The following is a 27414-nucleotide window of genomic DNA, read 5'->3' on the forward strand; positions in this document are numbered from 1 at the left end:
GGATGTCTTCTCTTACCTTCACATACAACTCCTGCATCCTCCCTGTGGTCACAGTTGTGTTTCCCCCACGGGTCAGTACGACATTGCCAAAAACTCGACTCATACGAAGAACATTTTATCTCATCTAGCCATATTGGACCAAATCCCTTTCCATATGTCTTAAAGTCATCTTTTATAGATATCAGGGGGCCGCATTTCATTTGTTTACAGATCAAGTTCGCAGCATTTGTATCCAGTGTCTCGGAACAAACTGTTCCCCACGTCCCATTGTAGCGCACTTCCACTCTGCCTTCACATCGCTGATCTCCATTCACCAGGCATATTTCTTTATGTCCTGAAAATAAGGCAGTTAATGCAAAGGTTGTCACATTGTTTCCATTCAGCAATAAATTTAAATTACTTTTCTAAAACAGAAAATGACATGTGATATATATTACGAATACATAAAAATATAAAACCCTCAAAACACTCATTAGAGAGATGAACATATGGAAGGATAATCAAATCAGGAATAAAATAGAGAGGTATTCCAACAAGATTGCGGAAAGTGGCAAAGGGGAAGTGTTGTATTGGTGACATTGTGTTAGGTTTTCTGGGAATTGTGAAGGATCACTCACGGAATCTGGGTACTGATGTCCCGGAAGATGAGGAAAAAAGATTTTGTTTTACTTTGGATCGAACATGATAAGAAAAGTGAGAAGAGAGATAGAAATAAATGGGCGGAAGAAAAAAATAAAGGTCCATTGAAAAGTTTATAAATAACGATCAACGGTACAACTTTTTGTCGAATCGCCTCCTCAGTGATCATCTGTCCATTCCACAGACTCCGTCTATTAAATTGCAGATTTATTTCTAACGTAAGGCATGAGATGTGACAATTATCTTCCCTCCTTCTTGGACTTAAACAGACTTCAAATTTTAAGCAAGGATTTTTCTACACTTCTTCGATTCTGTATATCTTGCAGATAGTATTGGCTGTGTTCACTATATGGTCTCTCCTTAGCAGCTTGATCGATCTGATCAGCATCTGCATTCAGTTTGCAAAACTGTAGCTCAGATGAGCTTTTGGTTCCTTATTAACATCGCTGGTCGGCCCCTACTCTTTATTGCGACCCTGTGCCGTCCTATAGTTCAACAGTCAAATCAACAGAAGCTGGAGAAACAATGTCTTAATTTGATTCAAAATTTAATTTATTGTTCAAGAATCAACATCGTATTGTCCAGAGTTAGGTATTTACATGTTGGCATCTAACTGACCGTTTGCATTTCCTATTTTGGCTTCATTTTTTAAAATGCTGTACCAGAGCTCTTAGCGTAAACGATGTTTCAGAACCAGCCAATCAATACCGCCGCTGTCTGTGAGGATTTTGTACGTTCTGCTCGTGACCACCGAGTTTGCTCTGGCTGCCCCATTCTCCCTCCACATTACAGGGCCTTATATATACTGGCCGAGTGTCTACAGCTCACGGTCTTACCGCAAGCAACACATCAGGCAAAAGAACATGGCATAATCCGATCTGGACACACGAACTGCTATATTAATTGTTATGCCTTCACGCTATCAGTGGATTGACATTGTTACACACACAAACCCCTCTATCTTCTTTGCTACTCAAATCCTTTGCCAATAGTTTGTCAATGTCTTCAAATTGAAAACGCCCATACCGCACGATAAAAGATCAGCACAATGGAAGTAGCCTTACCGGAACACTTAACTGTCACATCTTCTTTATGGGTGCAGTCATGTTGGCCCCATGCAGCTGAAGGACATTCCCAGAGATGTGATTCATTACCCGAACAATTCACTTCATCCAACCAAACTACTCCAGTAGCTTGACCACAGTAATCAAGAATTGTTTTTTCCTCCAAAGCATATCCACAACCCAGTTGTTTGCAGACCACATCAGCGTCAACCAGATCCCAGGAGTCATCACAAACTGTTCCCCAGGATCCGTCGTAATAAATCTCCAGTCTCCCAGCACATGTATCATCACTTCCCGACAACCTTAATTGCAAGTGATCTGTTGAACAGAATTGTATGAGTTATTCTTTCCATAACAAATTGAACTAATCACCTCATTCGCAGTTCTGCAACATTTTCAGAAATCAGCTTTTGAAAACTTATTGGACAACGATATCACCGAATATTTAGTGCTACCGATACACAAATATATTTTTTAAAGGCAAAACAACAACAAAAAGTTTGAAAGAATCTGATAGATCATAGAGCGGGGTTCTCAGTTTTCCACAAAGGCGGGAGACCAGACACTGATTTATGTCTGAATCAGGTAATCGCAGGCCACCTTTGTACCCAACAGAAAAAAAGGCAGACATTGAACTTGCCAGGTGCTGTTTTCTTTGGCAATGACACTGTATTCAGACCGATACATCAATCACGGTGTCAAGCATTTGCCATGCTGCTCCGGGGCTTCATATCTTGTCGCTGGATATTTTCACTGTCTATAGCATTCCTTGCATCTTGAATGATGTGGTCCCCTTCCTGGGCAGCGGGAAGATCAACTGGAGTCTAATACCTCCAGCTGCCAAATTACAATGACTTTCCGGACAACGGACATTGTAGGATGATTCGATTGGCCCTTTATCCAGCAACTGATAAGCAACTAATGAACATGTAGCTGTGCCTTCCTATGTATGTCATCCTCACAGTCACACGAGCTTTATCCATATTTAAAATGCTACGATATTACTGTGTGGATGCTTTTGTCTTCTACATTTTTCTCGCTGCATGTCTCATTGATCGTACCGATAGGGCATTAGTTTAAAATTAACTGATTCATGAAAGCGAATTACCAATGAAGAAAATTCACATCAAAGAACAGAGCAACCGCAGCATATGGATATTGGGTGTTACAAAATGCATGTTTGATTGTCAGAAACTAAGCTGTTGATCACACTTCTGGAGAAATGGTCTGGGAGATGGATGCCATCTTTGAATGTCTAAATCATCGCAAACTACTTCACTTGACTCTCCCACTGATGCAGTATTTATTTATAATGGGAACAAAGGTTAAACATAAATATCTTTCCCAACTATTGGTGCATACAATTGTGTTCACCTTCTCTGGAAATCTCAATATTTCCAAAAGTTACATTGAGACCTTACCAAGCTGTAGTTGCAAATATTTTGCAGAATTATTTTTTCCCTGCAAAATGGTATGAAGAATAGTTCTAAGTTTAAATATCAACAATCCCAACCCCATCTCTTCTGTCATCACCTCTCTGTTAAGACCCTAGACTGGACAATGTCAAATTACTAACTGCCATGTATTATTGAATTACATAAGAACATAAGAGATAGGAGCAGGAGTAGGCCAGTCGGCCTCTCAAGAATGCTCCGCCATTCAACAAGATCATGGCTGATCCAATCTTAACTCTAGTTATCACCGAATCCCACAAGGCAACAGTGCCAACCAACAGGGCACATGCCGCCTATTTTATTTTATTATTCATCCCGCCCAAATCCATGTGATCACCTGGGGAAAAAAAAAACGATTTGCCAATTGAGGAGGAGAAAATCTGGAAAATTCCTCTCCGATCCATCCAGGCTATCGAAAACTGGATTTAGGAGATCACATGGCTAAACCTAGCCACATGTCCACTTACCTGCTCGCTCACCGTATCCCCAAATGCCATTATTTATCCAGAAAAATGTCTATCTCCGTTTTGAATTTATTTAGTGTAGTAGCTTCCACAGCTCTCTGGGGCAGTAAATTCCACAGCCACACTATCTTCTGAGTGAAGAAATTTCTCCTCATCTCAGTCCTGGAACGGCATCCCCCTATTTTAAGATTCTGCCCCCAGACCTCGTTTCACCCATCACTGGGAACATTCTCCCCGCATCCACCCGATCAAGCCCCTTCACAATCTTATATGTTTCAATAAGATCGCCTCTCATTCTTCGGAACTCCAATGAGTAGAGTCCCAATCTACTCAACCTCTCATCATACATCAACCCACCCACCCGCGGAATTAACCTAGTGAACCTTCTCTGCACTGCCTCGAGAGCCAGTATGTCCTTTCTTAAATATGGACACCAGAACTGCACGCTGTACTCCAGGTGTGGTCTCACCAATACCCGGTACAACTGCAGTAAGACCTCCCTGTTCGTATACTCCATCTCCTTAGCAATAAAAGCCAGCATTCCATTGGCCTTCTTGACCACCTGCTGCACTTGCAAACTAACTTATTGTCTTTCCTGCACCAGGACCCCCAGATCCCTTTGCACAGAAGCACTTTCCAGTTTCTCTCCATTTATATAATAACTTGCTCTATTACTTTTTCCTGCCAAAGCGCAAGACCTCACACTTGTCAGTATTATATTTCATCTGCCAAATGTCTGCCCAATCACTCAGCCTATCTATGTCCCCCTGCAGGGTTTCAATGTCCTCCGCACTCATTACATCCCTCCCATCTTTGCGTCATCAGCAAACTTCGATACGTTGCACTTAGTCCCTTGCTCCAAATCATTATTATAGATTGTAAAGAGTTGGTGTCCCAACACCGACCCCTGCGGAACACCACTAGTCATCAACTGCCAGTCTGAGTATGAACCATTTATCCCAACTCTCTGTTATCTGTTAGAAAGCCAATCCTCCACCCATGCCAGAATATTACCCCCAATCCCATGATTTTTTTTCTTTAAGTAATAATCTTGCACCTTGCCAAATGCCTTTTGGAAGTCCAAATACACCACATCCACTGGTTCCTCTTTATCTACCCTATGTGTTATGTCCTCAAAGAACTCTCTCTCGGTAAGCCATTTCTAGATCCACAAAGCAATATCCCCTTGGACCCCATGTCTGTTTACATTCTGAATGAGCCCCTTATCAAATGCCTTACTAAATCCACATACACAATACCTATTGTTCTACCTTCATCAATGTATATTGTTACGTTCACACTCAATCAGGTTCGTAAGTCATGATCTGCCCTTGAGAAAGCCATGCTGACTATCCTTAATCAGATTATTTATCTCCAAATGTTCTTAGGTTTTCCTCTCAGGATCTTCTCCAACAACTTGTCCACACTGAAGTAAAACTCACTGGTCTATAATTTCCTGGGTTATCAATGTTTGTAACCTTGCAATCATCTGGTCCTCTCCGGTCCCTATTGATGATGCAATGATCATCGCCAGAGGCTCCGGCACTGCTGCACAAAGTAGCCTAAGTGTTAGCTCGTTCAGTCCATCAGACCATAAGATATAGTAGCAGAATCATGGCTGATCATTTTTTCTACTCCTCAACCCCAGTTTCCGGCCTTCTCCCCGTAGCCCTTGATTCCAATCAAGAATCTATCAATATCTGCATTTAAAAAAAATGTACAACCTGGCCTCCAGAGCAGCATGTGGCAACAAATTCCACAAATTCACCACCCTTTCGCTAAAGAAATTTCTCCGCATCTCTGTTTTGAATGTGTGTCCCCCTATCCTCAGGCTGTACTGTCTTGTCCTAATCTCTCCCACCATGGGAAACATCCTTTACACATCTACCCTGTCTAGGCCTTTCTACATTCGAAAGGATTCAATGGGATGACCCCTCATCCTTCTGAATTCCAGCGAGTACAGACCCAGAATAATCAAACGTTCCTTGTATGAAAACACATTCATTCTTTGAATCATAATTGTGAAGTTCCTCTGGACCCTCGCCAATGCCAGCATATTTTTCCAAGATGAAGGACCCAAAACAGCTCACTATACTCAAGTTTAGGCCTCACGAGTACCTTATGTAGCCTGATCAAAACAACCTCGCTCTTGTATTCTAGTCAGCTTGAAATGAATGCTAAGGTACATTCCTCACCACTGCCTCAATCTGCAAGGTAACCTTCAGGGTGTTCTACACAAGTTCTCCCATGTCCCTCTGCATCTCAGATTCCTGGATTTCCTTTCCATTCAGTAAATAATCCGCACGTTTATTTCTACTGCCAATGTGCCTAGGCATGCATTTTCCAACATTGTATTTCGTTTTCTACTTTCTTGCCCATTCTCCTAACCTGTCAAAGTCCTTATGCATCCGACCTGTTTCCTCAACACTACCTGTCCCTCCACCAATCTTTGCATCATCTTCAAACTTGGCAACCAGGCCATCTACTCCCTCATCTAAATCAATTATATACTGCATAAAAAGAAGTGGTCCCATCAGCAACTCCTGCGGAACACCACTAGTCACTGGCAGCCAACCAGAAAAGGATCCTTTTATTCCCACTGGGGGTCTACTACCAAGGGGACAATGCTCTAACCATGTTTGTACATTTCCTGTAATGCTAAGGATTCTTAACTTGGTAAACAGCCTCATCTGTGGCACCTTGGAAAAGGCCTCTGAAAGCCCAAATATACAACAGCCACTGCATCCCCTTTACCTATCCTACTTGTAATCTCCTGAAAAAAATTTCAACAGGTTCGTCAGGAAGTATTGTTCCTGAAGGAAACTGTACTGTCTTAATACTATCTAGTCCTGAGTCATCAAGTCATCATCATCTCATCCTTAACAATTGACTCTCACATGTTCCCAAGCACTGAGGTCAGGCTAACTGGTCTATAATTTACTTTCTGCTGCCTTGCTCCTTTCTTAACGAGTGGGAGTGACATTTGAAATTTTCCAGTTTTCTTGTACCATGCCAGACACCAATGATTTCTGAAAGATAACCTCTAGTGCCACCACAATATCTAATGCTACCTCTTTTAGAACCTTTGGATTCAGTTCATCTGGTCCGGGCGACTTATGCACTTTTAGGTCTTTCAGCATTTTGAGCACCTTCTGTCTTGTAATAGTAACTGAACCGACTTTTGTTCCTTCACACTCTACTACTTCAGTAATACTTCTAGCGGCTTCCAAAATGACGATTGATGCAAACTAATAATTTGGGTCATCAGCCATCACCCTGTTCCCCGTTGTAATTTCCCCTGTCTTATTTTCTAGCGATCCTAAATCCACACTCATTTCTTCAACTTTCAAAATACTTGAAAAGAAACGTTGATATTATTTGCGAGCTTGATTTCATATTTCAACTTTCCCTTCTGATGATTTTTAGTTAATCTGTGTAGGTTTTCCCACTTTTTCCCACTAATTTTTGTTTTGTTGTATGCCCTTTCTTTTGTTTTTAAAGTGGTTTTGAATTTCCTTGTTGCCGATGGTTGTACTATTTTAAATGAGTATCCGGAATAGATGTCTTCCTGCGCCTTCTCATTCATCCCAGAAATGCACGCCATTGCAGCTCTGGGGACATCCCTGCCAGCAGCTCCTTTCAATTTACTTTGACGAAATCCGCTCGCGTACCACTGCAATTTCTCTTACTCCACTGAAATACCGCTACATCAGACTTTACTTTTTCCAAACCAAATATTAAGCTGAGTCATATTAAGATTACTGATTCCTAAGGGTTATTTGACTTTAAGCTTCCTAAATACCTCTGGTTCATTACATAACACCCAATCCAGTATAGCTGGTCCCCTAGTAGGTTCAACAATAAACTTCTCTAAAAAGCAGTCTCTTCGGCATTCACCAAACTCGGACTCTTGAGATCCATTACCAACTTGATTTTCCCAATCGATCTGCATGTTAACATCTCCCATAACTGCCATAATATTGCCTTTTTGACTCCTCTTTTCTATTTCCTGTTGTAACCTGTGCTCCACCTCCCAGCCAGTGTTGGGAAGTCTGTATATAACTACCGCAAACATCTTTTTACCCTTGCAATTTCTTAACTCAACCCACAAGGATTCGATATCTTCCAAATCCAAAGTCTTACTGCTGATTTGTTGCCAGTCTTTACCAGTACAGCTACGCCAAAAATTCCACCTGATTTTCACTTTGTCCGACATAACTTGTAAGATTTGTCACCCGTCCCAAGTACAACCATCCTTCAGCCACGGTCCAGTGATGGCCACAACAACATAACTGGCAATCTGTAGTATTGCAACAAGATCATCCACCTTCTTCTTATACTATGTGCATTTAGATACAACACCGTGAGTACGGTGTGACTTAACTGGCTCAAAACATTTCAAAAGCACAGGCACAACCTCTTTCTTAATATATATACGATCAAGCGTTTCCCTCCACTGCAAGTCATTTCCATAATTCCAAACTCCTTTTTTTTCCCTGACGAATACTGAAACAAAGTATTCAGTGAGTACCGACACTACTTCATCTAGCTCCGCATACGTTTCACTAGCGCTCTTGATTAGTCCTATTTTTGCAGTCTCATCCTCTTGCTTTTGACATACTTGTCGAATTCCTTGGGGTTTTCCTTAATCCTGCTCGGAAAGGCCTACTCACGGCCCCTTATTGCTCTCTTAGTTTCATTCTTGAGCTCCTTCCTGGCATCCTTGTGATTTTCTACACTTCTAACAGTCCCCAGTTTCTTGAAACTTTCGTAAGCTTTTGTTATTTTCTTAACTAGATTTACTACCTCGTTTGTATACCATAGTTATTTTACCCTACCATTGGTTCCGAGCCTCAATGGAGCATACCTATACAGAAGGTCATGTAAATTTCCCTGAACATTTGTTACATGTCTTCCGTGCATTTCCCTGAGAACATCTCTCAATTTATTTTACCAAGTTCCTGCCTATGAGCATCATATTTCCCCCTACCCCAGTTAAGTGTTTTCCAAATCTGTTCCTACCCTACTCCAGCGCGATTGTAAAGGAAATCGAGTTGTGATCATTACCTCCAAAATGCTCTCCCACCTAGAGATCTGTCATCTGGCCATGTTCACTTCCCAATATCAGACAAGGTACAGCTTTTTCTCAAGTTGGACTATGCTCATTACTCGTGAGAAAACCTTTCTGAACACAGCTAACAAGTTCCACACTGTCTAAACCTGTTGTTCTCAGGAGATGCCAGTGAATACTGGGGGAGTTAAAATCACCATTTGCAACAACCCAATTAATAATGCCAATTCAATAAACCCAATTCAATAACCTACCTCCCTATCAGCTCATAAATGTCTCTGAGACTACTGGGGCGCGGGTCCTTTAAAAAGCAAACAACCTGTAGAGTCATTACCGCATTCCTGTTTCTGTCTGCAACCCAGAATGACAGTGTAGGCAATTCCTCAATGACTTCTCCTTTTCTGCAGTCCTTGATTAGCAGTGCCTCTCCCCTACCAATTTTGCCCCCCCCCCCCGTCTTTTCCTGAAACATCTAAAGCCCGGCACACTCAGCAACCATTCCTGCCCTTGGGATATCCAAGTCTTTCTCATATCCACAACATCATAGTTCCACGTATTGATCCACGTTCTAAGTTCTTCCGCCTTGCTTATTTTCCACCTTGAATTAAAATCGAAACATCTCAAACCATCTGGATGAGTGTTTCTTTGCCCTATCATCTGCTTATATTTTATCATAGATTTCCGACATGCTGCCACTATTTGCGCACTAACCGCCTCATCCTCTGCCTCTTCACTTCGGTTCCCACCCCATTACCTGACTATTCAGTTTGTGTAGCCGATGAAGATGATATGGAACTCAGGGGGGTTTATTTAAAAACAGTGATCAGCGATTCATATTACAGGAAAATTGCAAGGATATGATAAATATATATATATATATATAAATTTATTGGCTATCTGTGATAGAACGAATCGGAGAGTCGTAGTCTCGATACGTATTTTGATAATAAATCACTTTCAATCTCTCAATCTTTTTAGCCGACTTCAATATAGGATGACAACTGCCAAAGTGATTTATGAAAATCACAGTGACCAAATCCCACTTTACGACCCTATGTTTCTCTGTTAATTTGACATTTGTTTATAGTTCACATTTTCTTAAAATACGCTTTTGTATAGAACATACAGTGGCATGCAAAATTTCTGCACCCCTGGTCAATATTTCTGTTACGGTGAATAGCTGAGCGAGTAAAAGATGACTCGATTTCCAAAAGACATTAAATTAAAGAAGTCACATTTCTTTAATATTTTGCGCAAGATTACTTTTTTTTATTTCCATCTTTTACAGTTTCAAAATGGGAAAAAATGAGGAAATGAGCATGAAGCAAAGGTTTGGGCACCTTTCATGAGCAGTACTTAGTCTTACCCCCATTGTCAAGTATCACGCCTTGTACATGCTTTCTGTAGCTAGGAAAAGTCTTTCAATTCTTGTTTGTGGAAATTTCGCCTAGTCTTCCTCACAAAAGGTTTCTATTTCTATGAGACTCTTGGGTGGTATTGCATGTACAGCTCTTTTGAGGGCTATCCACAGATTGGCGCTGATGTTTAAGTCAGGGGACTGTGAGGGTCATTGCAAGACCTTCATCTTGCGGCTCTTGAGTTAGTTCATTATGGATTTGGAGGCGTGTTTAGGATCATTATCCTGTTGTGGAATCCACCCGCTTTTCATCTTCAGCTGTTTTACAGACGGTGTGATGTTTGCTTCCAGAATTTGCTGGTATTTAATTCAATTCATCGTTGCCTCTGCCAGTGGAATATTCCCCGTACCACTGGCTGCAAAACAAGCCTAAAACATGATCGATCCACCCCCGTGGAGAGGTTGGAGAGATACTCTTTTAATAAAATTCTGCACCTTCATATCTCCAAGCATACCTTAGCACATTGCGACCAAAATTCAGCTTCAGAAGTTTGCAAACGAACATGTAAACAAGCCTGATGCATTTTGGAAACATGTCCTGTGTATTGATAAAGTTAAAATAGAACTTTCTGGCCGCATCATCGGAAATCTGGGGGTAGACCTCTAAAGAGCAGTGCATGCAAGATGACCCAAGAATCTCACAGAAATAGAAGCTGTTTTCAAGGAAGAATTGGTAGAAATAACTCAAACGAGATTTGAGAAATGCTTAGCCGGCTACAAAATGCGTTTATAAGCTGTGATTCTTGCCAAAGTGGGTGTTATTAAGTACTGAACATGTAAGGTGCCCAAAATTGTTTTTAGGCCCCTTTCCCTTTTTAGCTATTTTGAAACTGTGGAAGATGGAAATAAACAAGTGATCTTGCTTAACCTATTAAAGAAATGTGTCATCTTTAACTTTATGCCTTTTGGAAATCAGGTCATAATTGAAATGCTTCGCTATTCACAGCAACAGAAATTTTGAACCGGGGTGCCCACACTTTTGCATGCCACTGTATCTGTGTACCGAACTATACTTTAAGAAAAAATAACAACAATTACATCTGCATGGAAATCGCCAATAACTATTCTTGCACTACAGCAAAACTGTAAGTCTAAACAAACAAGAATTTATGGACTGACTGATTTTGACTCAGGATTAATACGACAAAGCGAATACGTTCAGACACTGCCTGTGATACGCACTGATGCACGAATAAAAAAAGTTCATTTGAAAACTTAAGTGCACACGGACACAGATACCATTAACTCAATGAAGTACTTAGCCGACAGATCCGCGAACAATTATTGGATAAGCTGTCATAACTCTTAGCATCGCATTTGCCGATTTATCTGAATATCCAATCCGTTACGTACCGGATCACAAATGATCCTGTCCCTCAGTAGCATCGCATTCTGTTACTTCTTACTCGGATCGTCTGATTTCGAAACGCATTGGCTTTATTTACATGTCTGACTTCAATATCTGTGTTCTCTTTCACTTCCCTTCTGGTTGAGCAGCTTCGTCACTTAACATTCTCCCTGCATCAATAGAAATCTGGCCGACTCCCTAATATATACAACTCATCAGAGATATATCGTGCTTCAGTATTTTGAGAATTTGTCACTTTTGACATATTGCAGCGAACTCCAACATGCATTAGGCTAACTCTGATATTTAAGCAGTCATAACAGTGAAAAACTAACAGTTCTCTAAAATTCACGACATCTTCCTCCTCTCACCACTACTTTGCAAACTCACAAATCTGAATTCCATCTGTGCTCACTGAAATGCTTGAATTCCACTTTCAATTTTAAGGCGTTTTCGCTATCATTTCTACATCACATAATAAGGCCTTGCTTGAAAACTCTGCGATAGATAAGATAAATCTCATATTAATTGGCTGATTACATCCATGGTAACGGAATAATCAAGTTTTCCTCATCTTTCGCACTGCAGGACGCACACGTTCGGCATACAGTGAAGCAGACTGAATGCGTTATCTGTACAGGTTTTGTCTTTTCTTGTCCGAAAGATGTGGCTTTAATTTGTACCTAGGTTTTCATTCACCTAACAACGTTGTGTCTTGTAAATTCCCTCTGTTATCCAAATAAATTGTAGAGCCTGCGGGACGGTGCTCCAGATGGATTTCTGGGTATGTAGTGGGATGCAGGTGTAATATAAAATTGAAATCCTGAAAAGGGGGAGTTGATTGTCACTGCCCACATGACCACTTAGCCAAATATATATTTGTATGGCGCAATGACTCTGCATTTCTCGATTTATTATTAATCGGGTCACCCGTTTACATATTTCCACTGCCAACTTTTAACAATATTCACCTGAACACAGGACACCAACGTCCGTGGTGTCAGAGGAAAACGGTTTCGACATGGAGCTCTTGCAGTTTTGGAGGTGTGATTCGTTTCCTTCACATTGAACATCCGTCACCAACACGGGCCGTTCATTCTCTCTATACTTTGAGAAGTTGTAGGCAGATATCGCGGAGCCGCAACGCAGTTGTCTGCAGACGACAGTTGTTTCTTTGCTGGTCCAAAATTTATGATGCACTCTACGCCAGGTACCATTGTCATACACCTCCACTCGGCCATCGCAGCGGCTTCCCCCATCGTTCAGTCTCAAGGACCAACTTTCATCTACGATATCGAATAAAACGGGTAAAAAAGTTAATATAAATCCAAAGCATTCCACACATTCTCAGCCATTACCTGCAAAACATGTTTTATATATGCATTTCCCAAAAGTTACTGAGAATGCGAGCAAGATCAGTAAACGTCATTGGTCATAATTAGAGCCATAAGAGATATTTCAGTAGTTTATGGCAGAAAACTGGACGAAAGACATGTGGTAAAGTACGCATTGCAATACCTCACCATCTCTTCTGTGTTGACGTGGGCCGGTCTTTCGGAAGTTTCTTTATTTTGTTACCTGACAGCAAAGTCAAGCATCCCAGAATAGACTTGCTACTTCTCTGTATCGGGTTGGGGTGGTGGGGAAGCGGAGTGTAGGGAAAAAATCACACAGGCGAAAATATGCCAAGGCTTTTCTCTTTGAAATGAAGTGGAATAAGTTGTGAAGCGATAGAAATGTTGAAGATGACAAAAGCGTTCTGTAGAGTCGACGGATAGAGAATTTTCACAATAGACGAAATGACGAACACAATTAGGCCTAATTATAATGTGGTTGGATGAAGACATAGCGGGGCTGTCAGAGGTAAATACTTGACAGAGAGTGGCATGTGCGTGCAACGGCCTGCTACTGGTGCAGATAGAGGCTGACGCATCAGGGATTTTGAATTAACTCTTAAATAGGAACGTGGATGGTAGAAAAATTGTACATTTGTGCAACAAGGAACGATTAGACTAATTTTAGAGCATGTTAAAAATGTCGGTTAATATCGTGGGCAGAAGGGAGAGTGCCGTGCCGCAGTGTTCTATGTTCTATGAAACAATGTCAGATTTTCTTGTTACTCAGCCAGCTTAAATGCAGTCCTTCCTCAGGCATTGGTTCTCATTACGTTTACAATAAAATCTACCACAAAAGTAGTCTCTGCGCAAATATTACTTTTCCCTTTGCGTATTTTACATCGTGGTGAATCTACTGTCCTACTATATCAATTGTCACCATCCTTCTTTTTTTTTGTGAGCAAACACGAGGAGATCTGCAGATGCTGGAAATTCAAACAACACACACAAAATACTGGTGGAACACAGCAGGCCAGGCAGCATCTATAAGGAGAAGCACTGTCGACGTTTCGTCCTGACGAAGGGTTCTTGGCCCGACAGTACTTCTCCTTATAGATGCTGCCTGGCCTGCTGTGTTTCCCCAGCATTTTGTGTGTGTCGTTCTTCTTTTTGTGCAATTATTCTCTAAACATCAGAAAATATCACCCGTATACTAAAGTTTCGTCTATTCGTAATATAACGGAAATAGCAAGGTAGACTATCATTGGGAAACAAAGGAACGCCAACCAGCTGCTTCAAATCAAAAACATGCTTGGTCGCCACTAAAAGCAGTTAGTTTCAATTGGTTAAAAGACCACCGTTCTGAATATCTCTGCAACCAAAGAACAGTTTGTTTCAGTCATTCGTTCACTGTGACTCACTAGTGCAGATAAGACTGGCGTCATTCCCATGAGAGCAGCTAATCTGACCCCAGGCTGAGACTGGACAATCAGCTAATCGGGTCTCGTTTCCCAGACAGCGGTAGTTATCCCTCCACATCAGTCCGTTTCCTTTGCCGAAGGTAGCACCCTTGGGAGTTTCTTTAACTGCACCGCACTGTAGCTGTTCGCAGACCACACTTGCATCTTCCAGGCTGAAGTACTCATCACAAAGTGTCCCCCACTGGTCTCCATGCTGGACTTCCACACGGCCAGAGCATCTGTTCTCCCCGCTAACCAGTCGTGGTCCATCCTTCCCTGTTTTAGTAATAAATAAATACAGTTAATTTCTCCCAATAGCAAAGCAGAGGAAATGAATACAACAAAAACAAGTATTTAAATACAACAAGTGTTTAATGTTTCATCATCTGCATGACTGGACCGCCTTCCAGCTGTGACTGTGCAGTATAAGTGAACGAAAGGCAATGCACTGAATGCAGCCTTGTTTTACACGTCTTTGTCTCTGGAACATCTATTCCCGATATATGAATATTATTTTTTCTAAACATCTGCTGAGGTTCCGGATGGAATCCGGTCCCTTTGTATATTTAACACAGTAACAACCATTTCTGCAAACATGAAGCCGAATCCGTAATGAGCTCGGCTCGTTCAATGAATGTTATACAGCACACTTCCTTTAACTAATGGTCCATAATTTCAGGATCTTTGATCTGTATGTACATTCTTTTCCACTAAAGTAGAAAACCTCGCTGAGCAACACCATATTCCATGGGCAATGTTGTTGCCGAATCCGTTGTCGGTATGTAGCGTTCACAAACACTTTGCTTGTCCAAACTGTTTACTTTATTCTTATTTTATTTCCTTCAGCTCATGATTTTAAATCCTGATGGCCGGTCATCGCCAAGTACACACATTTCACAAGTGCTAGGGACTGTGGGACTACTCCAGTGGTGTTTAGTATTGTGCCTTTCTAGAGATATACACAAATATTGATGTGGCAGCCTAATTGTTGTTATTACGTTGATCAATTGTTAACGATTACTGTTATTACGTTGTAACTTTAGGGTGATAACAGCTGCAATATTGGGACAGTGCAAGTCCTATTCATGTTCCAATTTTTTTCAATTTTCTCTTTCAATTCAGTATATTTCCGGTGTTTTTCACTTATTGATTTCCATACGGAATGGTTATATCTATTAAGTCAGTGGTTCTTTCATACTTATCCTGTAATATTGTATGCAGTCTGTTATTATAGAGTGTTCTATTTGTAATAATAGACCAGTCGTAATATCATTCATAGGACTCTGCCTCTAAAAGAAGTTTAGGCCTGTACTTATAGCAAAGTATTTTTATGTATTTGTAATTTATAGCAAAAAAAACACATAATTATGCATGTATAAATATCCAGATTGGGTTAACCAGATGCAGGATCCTGTAATTTGTTCGAATGTTCTGTTCTGGAATTTTCTCCACTTACCAACTACGATTTTATAGTTTTTGATTATGTATTTTGATATTTCCAGCGTTAATCACCTTGTCTTCTATTGACACAAGAAGTGAATTCCAAATCTGTTGCAGGCATTTGACGCATCCGTTTAGAAGTCTAGTCTTCTCAGATTGTGGTGGTGTCTTCCATGTACTCTCATGATCATCCATTGGCATACTTCCTTGAACAGAGATAATTTTCTCATTGTTCTGCGTTGTTCATTCATTGAAGTTTAGTGTGTATGCTTCGTGCCAGAATTACATATGATTGAGGTCCTGCTTTCCTTAGAAGTTTTATCTGACTGTTATTTTGCATTTTATGTCTGTTATTGTTCTTCCTGCTTCGATGACAATATAACAATTAAAGCACGGTAACAGGCCATCACGGCTCTTCAGGTCCGTGCCGAACGCTTACTCTCACCTAGTCCCACTGGCCCGCACTCAGCCCATGACCCTCTATTCATTTCCTGTCCATATACCCATCCATTTTATTAAAATGACAATATTGAACCTACTTCTACCACTTCCACTGGAAGCTCGTTCCACACAGCTACCACTATCTGAGTAAAGAAATTCCCCCTCGTGTTACCCTTAAACTTTTGCCCCCGAACTCTCAACTCATGTCCTCTTGTTTGAATCTCCTGTACTCTCAAAGGAAAAAAAAAACATCAGCTTCAACTCTATCTGTCCACCTCATAATTTTAAATACCTCTATCAAGTCTCCCCTCAACCTGCTACGTTCCAAAGAATAAAGACCTAGCTTGTTCAACCTTTTCCTGAAACTTAGGTGCTGAAACCCAGTTAATGTTCTAGTAAATTTTCTCTGTACTCTCTCTTTTTGTTGAAATCTTCCTATAATTCGGTTACCAGAACCATACACAATACTCCAAATTAGGCATAACCAATGCAGTGTACAATTTTAACATTACATCACAAATCCTAAAGTCAGTGCTCTGATTTATAAAGGCCAGCATACCAAAAGCTTTCTTCACCACCCTATCCACATGAAATTCCACCTTCAGGGAATTGTGTACCATTACCCCTAGAACACTCAGTTCTACTGCATTCTTCAAAGCTCGACCATTTACCATGTATGTACTATTAGGATTACTCCTACCAAAATGCAGCACCTCACAGTTATCAGCATTAAGCTCCATCTGCCAACGTTCAGCCCACTCTTCTAATTGGCCTAAATCTCTCTGCAAGCTTTGAAAACTTTATCCACAACGCCAGCTACCTGAGTATCATCTACATACTTAGTAATCCAATTTACCTCCCCATCATCCAGATCATCAATGGATATGACAAAAAGCATTGTAGTTAGTACAGATCCGTGAGGAACACCACTAGTCACCGGATTCCCAACTTGACAAACCGTTATCCGCCACTACTCTGTAGCATCTCCCATCCAGCCAATGCTGAATCCATTTTACTACTTCAATATTAATACTTAACGATTGAATCTTCCTAACTAATCTTCCATGCCGAACTTTGTCAAAGGCCTTACTGAAGTCCATATAGACAACATCCACTACTTTACCCTCGTCAACTTTCCTCGTAACCTCTTCAAAAAATTCAATAAGATTTGTCAAACATGTCCTTTCACGCACAAATCCATGCTGACTGTTCCTAATCAGACACTGTCTACCCAGATAATTATATATATATATACCAGCTCTATGAAAATTTTCCATTAATTTACCCACCACTGACGTCAAACTGACAGGCCTACAATTGCAACGTTTACTCATTGAACCCTTTTTAAACAATTGAACCACATGATCAATACTCCAATCCTCCGACACCCTCTCCGTTTCTAATGACATTTGAAATATTTCTGTCAGAGCCCCTGCTATTTCTACACTAACTTCCTTCAATGTCCTGGGAAATATCCTGTCAGGATCCGGAGCTTTATCCACATTTATATTCCTTAAAAGCGCCTGTACTTCCTCCTCTTTAATCGTCATAGTTTCCATAACTTCCCTACTTGTTTCCCCTGCCTTACACAATTCAATATTCTTCTCCTCAGTGAATACCAAAGAAAAGAAATAGTTTAAAATCTCCCCCACCTCTTTCGGCTCGACACATATAGCTATCCTCTCTGATTCTCTAAGGGACCAATTTTATCCCTCACTATCCTTTTACTATTAATATAACTGTCGAAACACTTCGGAATTTTTTCGCCCTGCTTGCCAAAGCAACCTCATATTTTCTTTTAGCTTTTCTAATTTCTTTCTTAAGATTCTTCGTACATTCTTTATATTCCTCGAGAACCTGATTTACTCCTTGCTGCCTATATTCATTGTAGATATCTCTTCTTTTTTTCGAACCAAGTTTCCAATATCCTTTGATACCGTGTCTCTCTCAATCTTTTAACCTTTCCTATCAACCTAACAGGAACATAAAGATTCTTTACCGTCAAAATTTCACCTTTAAATGACCTCCTCTATTACATTCTTTCCATAAAAGTAAGTCCCAATCCAGTCCTTCAATATTCTTTCGCATCTCCTCAAAGTTAGCAGTTTATTAATCAAAAATTTCAACCTGGGTCCAGTCCTATCCTTCTCCATAATTATATAGAAACTAATGGCATTGTGATCACTGTACCCAAAGTGCTCCCCAACACATACCTCCGTCACCTGACCTATTTCATTCCCGAACAAAAGATCCAACACTGTCCCTTCTTCAGTTGGTACTTCTATGTATTGCTGCAAAAACTATCCTGCACACATTTCACAAACTCCAAACCACCCATCGTTTTTTTTAGTTTTGGCTTCCCAGTCTATGTGTAGAAAATTACCACGCTGTGCTTACTGCAAATATCTGCTATCTCCTTGCAGATTTACTCCTCCAATTCTCTTTCCCAATTAGCTGGTCTATAATATACCCCTGTAAGTCTCCCATTCCTCAATTCCACCCAAAACGCCTTTCTAGACGAGCCCCTAATTGTCCTCGAGTCCTACGTATTGTTAATAAAAGTTGGTTTGAGTGTACTGCGTTTTCTAAAATCTGATAGTTTAGTTGTTATATTTTCTTTGTAGGTTTTCCAGATCGGTTTCCAAACAACATATGATGTCACAGAGTACGTTAATATGGGCATAGCAAAAACGTGAAATGTCCTCTTTATGCTTACACAACTGAGCGCAGCTGTATGATTTTCTTAAGCTTTCTGGTGTATGCCATTGAGTCGTTCCCTTTTCACACTATGATTTATTTTCTTCGCTTGCTGATAACCCAGACACTTACATGTGTCGTATTCATACATCTCTTGTACTGTAGCCTGTTCTTCTATTTTCTATTGCATTATATCTATTGCATCCTTCTTTATGTTTCGTGTTCTTAATATACCTAGCCGAAAGATCATATTTATATCTTTAGAAAATGGTATGACTATTTGCGTTAAATGCTTTAGCTTTCATGATGAAGGAGCGAATAACTTCAAATTGTCCATGTATCAATGCATATAGGTCATTATTATTTGCGCTCAGGTCAAGTTGGTAAAATCTGAGGTACTGGCATAGCAAAATATAATCATTTCTCAATTAAGAGAACTTTCGTATTGTTCCAGTGGTGTTTAATACTATTGATCTCTGAAATTCTACACATATTGTTCTGTGAACCAAATAGTATCATGCTGCTGTGTCGTAACTTTCTGATGATACCAACTGTAGATATTATTATTGGGGCAACATATACCCTGTTAATGTTGCATAGACTTTCAATTCCATCTTTTAATTCAGCATATTCCTGCAGTTTAACTCCTATTGATTTCTGTATATTACAAACGTACATGTGTTTGGAATGACTGTATCTATTAAGTAAGCTGTCCATACTTGTCGCTTTTCACGTCGATTGCCAATGATTTTGAAAGTAGAATTGATGGCTTTGTAGCAAAATTTACAGCTGATACGAAGGTAAGCGGAGTGGTAGGTAGTACTGATGAAATAATACGATTGCAGATGGACTTAGACAAATTGGAAGAGTGAGCAAGAAATGGCAGATGGAAAACATTATTGGGTAATGCATGATCTTGCATTTTGATAAAAGGAGCAGAAGTCCAGAAATGCAGCTTAGGGTTCATCTGGTAAGACTCGTAGAAGATTAATTTATAGGTTCAGTCTGTGGTAAAGAAGGCCAATGTAATGTTGACATTCCTTTCAAGGGGAATAGAATGCAAAAACAAAGAGATAATTGTGAGCCTTTATGAGACACCGGTTCAGCTGCATTTGCAGTATTGTCAACAGGTTTATGCCCCATATCTCAGAGAGGATGTCGTCATTGGAGAATGTCCAGAGGAAATTCGCCAGGATGTTTCCAGACGGGAATAGGTGAACGTGTGAGGAGCATTTGGCAGCTTCTACACTCACCAGAATTTAGAAGATTGTGAGATTGGGGGGAGGGGTCGGGTTCTAATTGAAACCTACCAGATATTGAAAGGATTCGATAACATGGATGTGCAGAGAATGATTGCTATGGTGGTGGTTTCCAGTCTGAGAGGGTACAGCCTCAAAATTGAGAGGTGACTCTTTCGAACCAAGGTAAGCAGGTTCCTTTTAAAGACAGAGAGTAGTGAAATGTGGAATCGTCTGCCAGAGAAAACGGTGGAAGCCGCAGTTTTATTTACATTTAAAGTGAACAATTGATAGATTCTTGATTGGTCATGACCACAAAGCAGAAGACAGCTGTAATGGTTTGAGTGAGGTCCGGGGTTACTCTTATTCTGCTTATATTCTTATGGCCTTATCAAACATAGCATCAGTTTGAACAATGAACCGAGTTCAATATTAAATGCTCACAGAAAGGTGCAATTGAGCAAGAATAATAATAAAAAAAACAAGCAGCAAGATATAACACAAACAATGGATGAATATAAAATAATCTCCATATCTGCGATTCCGGCAAACAAAGAAAATAGATCATATTGCGATGAAGAGGAAGGTTTAAATTAAATTTACTTTATGACTCGCATATATTAATTGCTGATATGATGAATATATTGACTGAATATATTAATAAATATATTGAATGGATCCCAGCATTTTCAAATAGTCCTTTTCCAAAATTAAGATAAATTAAGTGTGCATACGTGTAGATCACTGAATAATTGTTTATACTTCTTCAGCTTATAAAAGAAAAAAATCATCTCGTTATATTTTCCGGAGAATGTGTATTTTTTTTTAGTTTCTCGTTTGTTGTGACGTTTTTGAAATTCCTACTATGGATGTTGATTATAATTTGCAATCATAATTGCATTTTTTCTGAACGTATGTATGTATTGATTATTCGATTGTTTGATCGATTTACCTAATGACGTCTATGTATCTACCTATCTGTCTATTTATTTATCCAAGCGCCGAAAACATTCTCAGAGCATTTTCATGCAATTTGGCAATAATAAAACTATCCGCACAGACTTATTTCCCCACTACTTCCATTCTGTCGAACAATATTGAATATACAGTTACAGTGTTTGATTACTAATCGATCGCATTCTAAACTAAAATAGCATAATGCATAATTTACTTGGTCTAAATTTCACCCTCTTTCAGTAGACACAAAACGCATTCAGTTTTAGCCTTTTACTGTCGCCATACTATTCCATTTTAAATTGATGTGGATTTGATTTTTTTTTAATTTTCTTGAATCATTTCGAAAGTATATTTGTACGTTTATTCTCTTGTCTGCTAAAATCTTTATCGATTCCCAAGCCACTTTCAGGTGTTTAGAAAGTTTCTCAACGAAATTAGCGAAGTTCCCCGTCCTGGTAGAAATCTGCAGGGCACTCACAACCCATCTCTTATACAAGTATTGACTATGTCATTGATTTCGTTTTCTTAGCCACTTTGTTTCATCATTGTTGACATCATTATGCTTAAGCCTGCACCGCGAAACTGCGATTGCAATAACAGACTGTGTCCCGACCCGGTAATTCCTATGCACTGAAATGGACAGATTTTCCCAAACGAAGGCTTTCTACTTTTCTACCAAATGTTCCACAAATTCTCTTGCATATTTCTTTTCCCAAGGAAGGCAAAACTTATTCAACGCTAACAAATATCATTACATTCATGAAGATACGAAATAAATTTAATTGCGACAACCATGATGAAAAGCAACGGTGTTACTTGTTACATCTCTTTCTTGAGAGGAATATGAAGTCTGTTGAATACTTCAGAATTTAGCTCATCTTGCATCTGTTGTCGGCGATTTATCAGAGTTTTGGGTCGGAAGTGATTTTCCAACTCTTATTTCATTTTCTTCATTTCGACATTATGTATTCTCTGATTTAATTTGAATGATGTTTTCTGAAGATGTTCGCCATCTGTTTCCCGTATAGTGTAATACAATTTCTGTAGTAAAAGCATTAGTTAACATCCAGGAATTCTCTTAGTTTTATTTGTTGTAGTATGTTTTGTTATTTATAATAGTGTTGCAGGGCTGACACATTGTATCCCGCAAGCCTATAAACCCATAGCATACTTCGGCATTCTTAATTTCACGTATTTACTTGCACCCATTTCTTTCCATTTTACTGAAAATAATATTATGTATCAGTGCTGCTGAATTCCGTATGTTGCCCGTATCTCTTCAGTCGTCCATCCGAGCTTGTTTTATTTTCTTTCAGGCAAATCCCCTATGATTATGGAACTTCGGCGCTCTGATGTTGAAATACCTTGATAATATACCAACTTCCATTATTGTACGCTATCGTAAATTATGCGTTCGGCTTTGACGGCTGACCCATGCTTAATCAGATCTAAGTTTCCAAACAGATGTATTCTTAATTTTCTCCTACAGAATCCCGCATGGAACTTAATAATTAATGTTAAACAATGCGAAATTCTTCAGGTCCACACTTCAAACCCGAAATTGTCGATTATTCTCACATCAATATCACACTGAACGAAACTACAATTTAGACACCTTCAATAAGAAGAATTTTTGATAACTTGCTTTTGTATTACAAGTGCCATCAAGGTTTTCAGATTGATTTAATACTCACCAGAACAGATTAGACTGACATCATTCGTGTGGGTGCAACCATGATTCCTTGAAGAAAATGAACAGTCCTGAATGCTTGACTCATTACCTCGACAGTTAAGTACACCGTTCAGTATAGTTCCACTCCCCGCTCCAAAATGTGCTCCACTGAGCACAGAGACAGCGGTTCCGCATTGAAGCTGATGGCACACCACATTGGCATCTTTCACGTCCCAATGCAGGTCACACACCGTTCCCCAGGTTTTCCCAAAGAGCATCTCCAGTCTTCCTGAGCATTGGTCATGTCCGGATTCCAATCTTGGAACTCTGTGACCTGAAAATCAAAGATAGAAAGGACAGTAGTAGTAATGACAATAATAACAACGCGCAGTCAAATCCAATTGAGTTCAGATTATTTCAGATTCCGATTTCTTCGGGATTCAAATTTCATCTCATGCAGATGACATGTTTTTCTTCTTCGTATCTGCACCGCAATAATCTGGTACTGGTAGATTAATTTCAACACCATAGCGATCAGATTTTACTCATATTTTACAAGCTGATGTTGTGTCTCAGCAAAGCAATTGCGACAGTCATGATAGGAATTATTCTCGATTCCGAGTTGAACCATCTTTCTCCGGTAAGTGTATTCAGCCTCTTTCCCCACTTGTCGACTTTACCGACTTTCACACCAGGATATCAGTATACCGTCGGCGGCCTCATTTTTCTTTTTCCAAATTAATTTGGGACATATACTAATCCTTAAATAAACCAGTTCCATGGCGTTACGTCAGATCTCTGCTATCCCAAGGCTGAAGTCCCTGCAAGAATGAATATGAGTGTTCTTGATTAGCGTTCAATGAAGCCATTTCCGATTATGAAACCCGCTTTGTAACATGTGGAAAATACTTTCGGTGTTACTACACTAATTTTGTTTAGATTCTGACGCCATATCCTACTTCTGCGTCATTTTTTTTAAACCGTTATAAGCTAACATCTCCATTATCTTCGCTAAAAATACTCTCATCTTTTTCATATTTCTTATAACTCAAGCTGTCTAGTTCAATTAAAAATCCATCTGAATCTTCTCTGCACCCTCTCTAGCATAAGACCGTCTTTGCAGTAGCGTAGAGACTCAACACTAAATCGTGCATTGGGACCGACATCGGGCACATCAGTAATCTGAAGACACACAATTGTGCTCAAATCCCCGACCGATGAGGGAAAGTACAGCAGATGGCTTCCACACAACTCTATTCGTGTTGTCACTTTCAGTGAATCAATTACTTGCTCTCTCTATTCAATAACACCCCTCAAGATCTATTAATTCACTATATATATCTTACGCTGGTTTAAATTCTATATATATATTACACTTCGTGCCCATCTAAGTTAAGTTTCAACTACCAGTCCCCTGCACATCTTTCAATTTAATCCAGATCGTGATGTACCGATGTACCGCTTTCTTAACAATTCACAGTGTCAATTTTGATGGCATCCACAAACTTCTATGTCATTCCACCTGGATTGTTATCCAAGTCTTTAATATTCTGCAATAACCGGTACAAGGAAAATACTTTTCTCCGTTCTCAAAACTTAATGAACAACCCTCTATCACTACCCTCTCTCTCCTATCACCAATAAGAGTTTATATACAAATAACTACCTCACTCTTTAACCTCTTGGTCTATCCTGCCATGCGGGTCCTCGTCAAAGACTTATGTTATGTCTATGGAGAAAATACTTACCGCCTTGCGCTCGTCAATCGACTTGATTCGCTTTTCAAGAAGGAAAAAAAATACTGGAGCAAATTCAAAGTATATTGTTTCCCTCAAGACAAAGCCAATCTGGTTATCTCAAATGCAGAGCGTTATCGTAACAGAAACCATTCTTAGAAGCGTACATTTCGCTGGCGCAAGGATCAGCAGTACTTAGTTCCGTGGCTTATTTCTGCGTCGTTTGTAATAACAAGACATTATTGGCCAGCATGCAATCTTCTGCTGCCTCAGACACGACTGAAAAATGTACACAAATATTCGCAGTTTCTTCACGTTACCCACAACGAGAATGGTGAGCGTTCAAAAACGTACAAAAGGTATTTTTTAACAACGCAATAGATCGGGATGGTTGAAAGTCACCTTCCTTGGTAGAGACGCGGGTTATTAATGCAGCAAAGCTGAAATGCCGATGGATTTCAACATTTAAGAAGAGAGCTCACCTGAAGGAGATATATACATTGGGACATTCCAGATGTCATTCACCCTCTGTCAGGGCAACTTTATCTCCATATCCATTGTAACTTAATTACCTGTTTTATGTTCTTGATTTTTTTCTGAAAATCTAATCATCCTTCCCTCAAACTTCTGCACAAATCAATCAGGTCGCATGTCGGCCTTGTTCATTTTGTTGAAAACGAATTTAGTCTTTTCTCCATAAATAAAATCCTCTGTTCCAAGAAATATCCTTGTTCATCTCTTCTACGACTCCTCAAGCAAAATCATTTCCAAAGTTTCTTATAAAAAAGCTGCAGAGCTGCAGTTAGTGCTCCAAGTGAAGCGTAAATAGTGTTTTACAAATTTTAGCACGATGGCCCAACTCTTTTATGCTTTATTTTGACCTCTGAGAGCAAAGGTGCAATATGATCTCGGATGCCTTCCGTCGTCCTCTGTTGCCACTTTTGTCCTTCTATGATGCTATGAACCGCAAGATATTTCTATTTATCAAAATTCTTCAACATTCCTTCTTCCTCTCCTCCTTGTATCCCTTGTCCTCGTTTGCTATAGTAAGCTGCATTCCCTCATATTTATCCAGATAAATCTGCCAATATTCCACGCATTTTTCAATATGATCTATGAACGGCTGCAGCTTAAGATAATATCCTTCTGCCTATCCCTATGTTTCGTACTTTCTACTACTTTAAAACCTGTGTGGACGACCATCTGCCAAAGAGAACATACTGTTCGTGGGCAAATGATAACATTAGTGGCATTTAAAAGACAAAAAGACCAGTTTCGATTTAAGAAGGGCTATCCCACTTACCGGCTCTTCATGCTGCCTTGGAGCACTTGGAAAATACCAAAGTTTATATCAGGATGCTGCTCATTGACAATGGTTCAGGCTTAAAACAAACATTCCAACCGTTTTGTTAGAATTTTCCAGACCTGGGCCTTTTGTACCATCTTCTGCAACTGACTCCTTGATTTCCTCACCGGAAAAGTACAGTCTATGCTGGTCGGAAATAGCATCTCCACCGCGCTGATTATCAACACTGGCGCACCTCGAGTATGTGTGTTTCGCCCACGGCTTTACGCTCTCTGCACCCATGGCTCTGTGTTTATGCGCAGTTCAAACCCCATCTGTAAATTCGCTGATGACTCAATAATTTTTGGCTGAATTTTAGATGGTAATGAAAAGGCGTACAGAACGAGATACAGAAGCATAGAAACATAGAAACCCTACAGCATAAAACAGGCCCTTCGGCCGACAAAGTCGAACAAGTCCCTAGCTGAGAATTTGCCTGGCTTACCTATAGCTCTTTATTTTTCCTAAGAACCATGTACCTACCCAAAAATCTCTTAAGAAGACCTTTCGTGTCTAGTCCACCACGGTTGCCAGTAGTGCATTCCATGCACTCACCACTCACTTAACACTGACATCTCATCTGTACCTACTCCCCAGCAACTTAAACCTATATCCTCTTGTGGCAACCATATCAGCCATGCAAAAAAAAAGGCCTCTGTCTATCCACACGATCAATGCTTCTCTTCATCTTATGCATCTTCTCATGTTCCGTCCCTCCAAGGTGAAAAGGCCGAATTTACTCAAACTATTCTCATAGGGCATGCTCCGCAATCTAGGCAACATCCTTGTAAATCTCCTGTGCACCTTTTCTATGGCTTTCTAATCCTTCCAATAGTGAGGCGACCAGAACTGAGCACAGTACACCAAGTGGGGTTGAACTAAGTTCCTTTGTAGCTGCAAAATTACTTCTCGGCTCCTAAATTCAGTTCCATGATTGATGAAGGCCAATACATCGTAAGTCTTCTTAACCACAGACTCAAGCTGCGCAGCTGCTTTGAGCGTCCTATGGACTCGGACCTCAATATCCATCTGATCCTCAACACTGCCAAGAGTCTTACCATTAAAACTATATTATGCCTTCATATTTGACCTACCAAATGAACCACTTCACATGTATTTTGTTTGAACGCCATCTGCCACGCCTCAGCCCAGTTTTGCATCCTATTAATGTGCCGCTGTAACCTCTGACAGCCCTCCACTCTATCCACAACTGCTCCATCCTTTGTGTCAGCAGAAAACTTACTAACCCATCCCTCCACTTCCTTATTCGGGCCATTTATAAAAATCACGTTAGGTAACCTAACAGATTCCTGAGGCACTCCTCTGGTGACTGACCTCCATGCAGAATATGACCTGTCTACAACCACTCTTTGCCTTTTGTGGGCAAGCCAGCTCTGTTTCCACAACGCAATGTCCTCTTGGATCCCATGCCTCCTTACTTTATCAATAAGCCTTGTACGGGCTACCTTATCGAATGTCTTTCTGAAATCCGTATATATGTATATATATAAAACATTTGTATGGTATCGTAGCAACAATCTTCACTGAACCAAAGAAATGATTGTTAACTTAAGAAAGGTTCAGAAGAGGGCACATACACCAGACCACGTATGGGGATCAGATGTGGAATGACTTAG

At 40.0% G+C, this 27414-nt stretch overlaps 1 protein-coding gene across 1 annotated transcript in view; it reads right to left on the reverse strand.

The window, feature by feature from the left end:
* The window catches only part of LOC132397726 (deleted in malignant brain tumors 1 protein-like), a 56983-nt gene that overhangs the window by 19577 nt on the left and 9992 nt on the right, over positions 1-27414 (reverse strand). The window contains exons 3-7 of the mRNA XM_059976521.1: positions 22719-23030; positions 14213-14527; positions 12429-12743; positions 1704-2021; positions 17-334 (exon numbers count right to left, since the gene is read on the reverse strand). Of these exons, the coding sequence (XP_059832504.1) occupies positions 17-334; positions 1704-2021; positions 12429-12743; positions 14213-14527; positions 22719-23030 (1578 nt within the window). The remainder of the gene's footprint in view (positions 1-16; positions 335-1703; positions 2022-12428; positions 12744-14212; positions 14528-22718; positions 23031-27414) is intronic.

Source organism: Hypanus sabinus, chromosome 1 (assembly GCF_030144855.1).
Source record: "Hypanus sabinus isolate sHypSab1 chromosome 1, sHypSab1.hap1, whole genome shotgun sequence".
NCBI lineage: Eukaryota > Metazoa > Chordata > Chondrichthyes > Myliobatiformes > Dasyatidae > Hypanus > Hypanus sabinus.